The sequence below is a fragment of the Physcomitrium patens genome, chromosome 6 (assembly GCF_059467195.1).
Source record: "Physcomitrium patens ecotype Gransden chromosome 6, ASM5946719v1, whole genome shotgun sequence".
Classification (NCBI taxonomy): Eukaryota; Viridiplantae; Streptophyta; class Bryopsida; order Funariales; family Funariaceae; genus Physcomitrium; species Physcomitrium patens.
In genome coordinates, this window is record NC_143415.1 from 13,798,631 (window position 1) to 13,804,228 (window position 5,598).

The following is a 5,598-nucleotide window of genomic DNA, read 5'->3' on the forward strand; positions in this document are numbered from 1 at the left end:
AAATAATTTTTTTATTACAAATTTTATTTGAATCATTATTGACACTATAATTTAATTTTTTAATAATCATAGTATGTTTAATCTTCATAATTTGTAAAGGACAATAAATATTGCATAGATGAGTGGAAATAGAAATGAAGATTTTTTGCAACTAGAAATTAAATATGTTAATTTCATAAAAAATAAAAAATCTAAAACATGTTCAATAATTTCTAATTTTTTATATAATAATATTTCAACTAACTTAAAACAATAAAAGAAAATAAATTCCTATTTAATGTAATTTCCCGAAGATATTTTATTAAAATAAAAAATAAAATAAGAATTTTGTATATTCCTTTTAATATCGTATATATATTTAAATTTAGTTTTTTAAATCTAAGCATAACATGAACTTCTAATCTAAGCATAACAAGTCAAAGTAACATTAATCTAAGCATAAGATAACATGAACTTCTAATCTGAATCAGTGCGATGGTAAATTAGGGCATTTCTATTCTCGCGCGATATTGAAACTAAAGTGACCACCATCCTTCTGCAGTAAGTTTGTAAAATGGGGTCCTCTATTCTTGCTCAGTCTTGAAACTAATGCCACAACTCTTTCCAGACCATGGAGCAGACCAATGCATGGGGGTTGTCTGTCAGCGCACAAAACAACAACAATTACAACAACCGTGAGGAAGTAGCACAGGAACCTCCACACCCAATGCAGAAGCCTTCGACATGTGTACGTGGCTTATATCAAGCACTGCCGAACACGTGGACACAGCATGAATATCCATCTCTTTCTCCATGTCCCCTCTGTATATTCACATGTGGGAAGTGGAATTGGCTACTCATGGATGGACCTCAAACCTGGTTTTTATGAGAATCGACGAGCCCTTGTCATTGCATTTAGAATCAGTAGCCGAGGCCCAATCACTCTCCTCCAATTGAGCGCTGCTGCACCAGCTTGTCAGCGAAGGACGTTGGAGGAATTGGTCTGTGGCCTATGTTTAGACACATGGAAGATCCTGCAACCCTCGCGGCAACAGTCCTCCACAGTTACTCGAGCTGGGGCTTTACTTATTTGTGATAGGGATTGAGTGAGTTATCTATACTTTTGCCGTGAGATTGTAACAGAATCACTGAGACATGGTTTGGAATCGCCGTTCATGGTTGCAGGGATGTAGTTGTCGTTGAAACGCAGAGAGATTAGAGTTGCATGTTTTCTCCGAATTCCCACGACTTCCATGTGATTTTTCTAGTGATTTTCCTCCAGTCAAGAAAGGCAACCCAAGCATTAAGTCTGCCGGGAAAAACCAAATAACCTTTACGTACGTATTGCATGTGCCTGTGGAGTCGCTGCCGATTCGTAACACTCTCCAAGCCCCACCAGCAAAGTGTCAAAGTGGCAAATGGCTCACTTTGTAAGCTTTGCTTTGTTACTTTTACGAATGTGTTAAAATCTACCGGAAGTCACATGCCACACACACTCCAATTATGCAGACATGATTGATTTCGAGATTTGGGAATCACGCATCCTTCTGGAATCTTGTATCCTTTTGTGATGCCATAACCTGCGTGTGATTCAGTCCAGCGTTTCCCAACAAGCGACTGTAGGACCTAGATCTTGGTGGATCGAGGATGCGAAAGATAAGAAGTGATCGCGTCCTACCCCATGTAACTGTCAGTGTGCCGTGTACGTGATGCGTGTTGGTGGGATTACCAAAGGATTCTGGTGTCCCTTGGAATCCGAAAGGCTGATCGTTCACCACCTCCGAACAAACAATCGCATGCTGAGGCGGGTTGCGTTCTAGTAGACATTTCGCCGATCGTGGACAAGCCTACAAAGCACCTACACAGAATCACTTAAGAATATTCCTGCGCGTGGGTTACAATTGCTGTGGGCACGAATTGGAGCAACCTCCCGTTCTGTGGTGAGCTGTGCCCTTGTCGTTCATTTGTTGTCTGAAAGTAAAAAAAAAATGAAAAGGATTCACTCGAGATTGTGCGGGAGGGAGTGCGATCAGAAACCCATGGAATAGGACTCTGCGTGCGACATTCGATTCGAAGCCGAGAACCTGAAAAAGAACGGGCTGGAGAGGTTAGAACTGGAAAAGGGGATCTTGAAGGAGGCGAATCGTTTGGAGTTTGCAAGTGAATAGAGATTCGCGCCATGCGACCGACGCGCAGCGGATGTCTCTAGATGTGTGAACGGACTGTTAATGAATCTCGAGCGGGATTAACTGTAGCAACCCGGTCCCACTGTTGCTACTCTGCATCTGCTCAAGCGGTTTCCGGAGGCCACTTCGGTCGCTACTTTCTAAATTAGTCACACGGTTTTCCTTTTGTCGTACGCTGCATGCTATAGAAGTTGCCGATCAACCTTCCTTTCAGAGGAGTGCGGGCTATTCGACGGCTGCTGTTTCGTTTAACCACCTAATATTGCTGCTGGGACAGAATTGAGCTTGGAAACACACCTGTTTACATATGAGCAGTTTTGAAGTGGGCGTGGCAGTGCGCTGGAATCGATGATCGTTTTGGGAAAGAAAACACCATGTCATTTTTTCTTTGTATTAGTTATCCTCAGTCGTGGTGAGGATCCGCGGTGGTGGTAGTGAAAGTAAGGTGGTTGAAGTCGAGACACAGAGACGTGAGCAAGTGCGAGGGACGCACTTCTAGTACGCGGATTTTAGCTTGTATCTCTGCATGTTTGCGTTGAGGGTCTTCAGGTATTTCATTTCAGTGAACAATCAATAGAAATGATTGCAAGCACGCGAGGAATGTGGCGATGAACTGAATGGTAGTTTATGCACTCTTTAGTGCGCTTTTTCAAGTGGGGAATGTGTGCAAGATCAGAACAGTGGGTTGAGGATGGGTGAACTAGCTGGACTGAAGATTGTGTGAGGTCTTGTGTTAGGGTAGCCGTTATTTTTGTCCTCCCCTCTTTTTAAAGAGATTTGTCGAGAGAGAGACGAAATCTCTTGGAATTGATTAGACCTCGATTTTTTCTTTGGGTTGGACCCAACCAGCCATGGCCTTGGCACTACATTGGAGTAGGTCACTTCAATTTGGTACATGCAATGCAGTATCTAGAGACTTTCTTCCTGTCCACGAGAGTTGGTTTTTGCGGGGATCACGTCGTCCTGTCAGTGTTGATTCACCAGCATCGATGCGAACACTCTGCATTGTCCCTACAACTCCCTCTGATCTTTTGAAATCCAGTATGAATTCATCCGCACATCTTTCGCGGATTGCATCGGGTCGATTTGGCATCGATTATGCTCTGGCCTGTCGTCATTCTCCGAACCTCAAGGTAGATAGATTACTAAAGAAACAAAGAACTGTGTATGAGGCGGCAGCTTCCAGCGCGTCTTCTTCATCTGGAGCGCAGGGAGATTTTGACTGTGTCACTTTTCTAGGTAGAGAATTCCTGCTGAAGGACGTACAATTCGTTTCCGCGGCTGTAGCCACAGTTCTTTTGGCATGCACCAACAAAATTCTGTACAAAATGGCTCTTGTACCTCTAAGTAGATATTCTTTATTTTTGGCACAATTCAACACATTCACGTATGTGGTCGCTTATTCATCGTTACTCCTCATGCGTTACCGGGCCGGGATAGTCACGAAGGAGATGCTCGCTATTCCGAAGGCAAGATTTGTAATGATCGGTGCCTTGGAAGCCTTAGGCATCGCCATGAGTATGTCGGCTGCTGCAGTTCTTCCCGGTGCAACCATCCCAGTTTTGGCTCAGGTATTTTACAAATCAGCAAGTTGAGTGCACACATGTTAGTATCCTTTTTTCTGCTAAGGTTAATGATAACATTTTGCCGACGCTACCATGCTTTGAATAGTATTGGTGAAGTCTTAGTAGGAATGAAGCCTCACCACTTTTTAACATCCAGATCTAACAGCAGATGTAACCTTATTTCAGGTGTTTCTAGTGTGGCAACTTCTCCTTTCGTCAACAATTTTAAGAAAGCGCTATACATTTGGGCAAGTTGGAGGATGCTTGCTGGTGATTGCTGGTGTTGTGGTCGTGGTTGCAAGTGGATCGGGAGGAGTTGGCGTGGGCACATTACAGCAGTCTGGCTATTTCTGGCCTATTGTAATGATAGTCTCCACACTGTTCTTCGCAGCTTCGTCAATTTTGAAGGAGCTTGTGTTCCGAGATGGTGCCAAACAATTGAAAGGAGGTAATCTGGACCTCTTCGTGGTGAACACATTTGGATCATTTTTCCAATCAATTTTCGTCTCGATCATCCTTCCAGTGGTGTTCAATGCTCGAGGAATACCTTTCCATCAGATTCCACAGAGTCTCAAAGAAGGCTATATGTGTTTTTTCAACCTTGGTTCCGGAGTCAGTGGCTGTGAAGGCGCTCCTCTTGTTCCTCTTCTGTATGTCGTAGTAAACATGGCTTTCAACATCAGTTCCCTTAGTTTGCTGAAACACTACTCCGCCATAGTCTCCTCTCTCTGTGTAACACTGTCGATCCCCCTTGCAATTTGGGCTTTCACTCTACCGTGGCCTTACTTGGGAGTCCCACCAACTTTACCGTCTGGTTTTTTCCTAGGTGCGGCCATTCTTGTAACGGGCCTTGCCACGTACAGCTTATCAAAACCTGCCGAGCAGGAGGTCCACCGGGATTAGAGTTAGTCCTTTGATGTAACGGCCAGGTACTAGACGCGGGTGGATAGTTAGAATCTCACTGATTCTCCACCACTGCGTATTGAACCGGTGGAGAACATGGCAATCACAAAGTGGAGGCTGTGGAGCGTGTGGGTGGATTTCGGGTTCATTTCGTGATCTCAATACTTGTAGAGGGGGTTTAGCTCCTATTTCTTTGCGGCATTCTTCAAGCAGCAAGGACTAGGCTGCCGACTTCAAACTCGCCGACATGATGTCTGTAACGTATTTGTGCATGTGTGAAGATTGGAGCGATGAAGACAAATATTAGCTTTTGTGAACTTGAATAGAGTGGCATTTAGTTAGAACCGAGGTGATTGGGATCTGCTAAGGTGACAGCACCAGCCCTCAGTCTCCACAAGACGTCGTTTCCTGAATGTCGTTAGGTTTGTTTCTGTAGAGATTCTTAGTGAAAGTAGTTTTATGAAGTTTTCAGATGAGAGTATGTTTAGAATATTCCGGCGATATGAACCCACATCTACAGTACTTATGGTTCGTGTCTGTTGGAATTATTGCTACAGAACATTGTTGCTACATTTGTGTCTGAAGCAGAACACTCTCGTCGGTTCTTCACTTTTAGCAGAATCGTAAACTTCATCGAATGTTTTGAAGATTAGATTTACACTGAGCTGAAAATTTTCAAAAGTGGACGTTTAGTAATTCAAATCTGTTGTGTAACAGCTTTCGATTTCTTTGAATTGCAGTCATGTTTTGGTCATGAAAGGGATGTGATGTGTGTCGTATGTTGCCAACCACATTCTAATTGTAGTGAAGAAGAGTTATGAAGCACCCATTTCAAGCAAGTATTAATATTTGAGGCTTTATGATTCCTGACATTTGCAACATGTATTTGGATGTCTCTTTCAAGTCAAATTTGTATGTCTTTCAAATATTGGACTATATATAATGATTTATGACATATTTCACAA

General features: G+C 43.0%; 1 protein-coding gene across 1 annotated transcript; it reads left to right on the forward strand.

The window, feature by feature from the left end:
- Positions 1-2,375: 2,375 nt before the first annotated feature.
- Positions 2,376-5,361, forward strand: LOC112283932 (protein CLT2, chloroplastic). Its single transcript, XM_024523342.3, has 2 exons — positions 2,376-3,736; positions 3,917-5,361. The coding sequence occupies exons 1-2, from the start codon at positions 3,017-3,019 to the stop codon at positions 4,631-4,633; spliced, it is 1,437 nt and encodes a 478-aa protein (XP_024379110.1). The 5' UTR covers positions 2,376-3,016; the 3' UTR covers positions 4,634-5,361.
- The last annotated feature ends 237 nt before the right edge of the window (positions 5,362-5,598 follow it).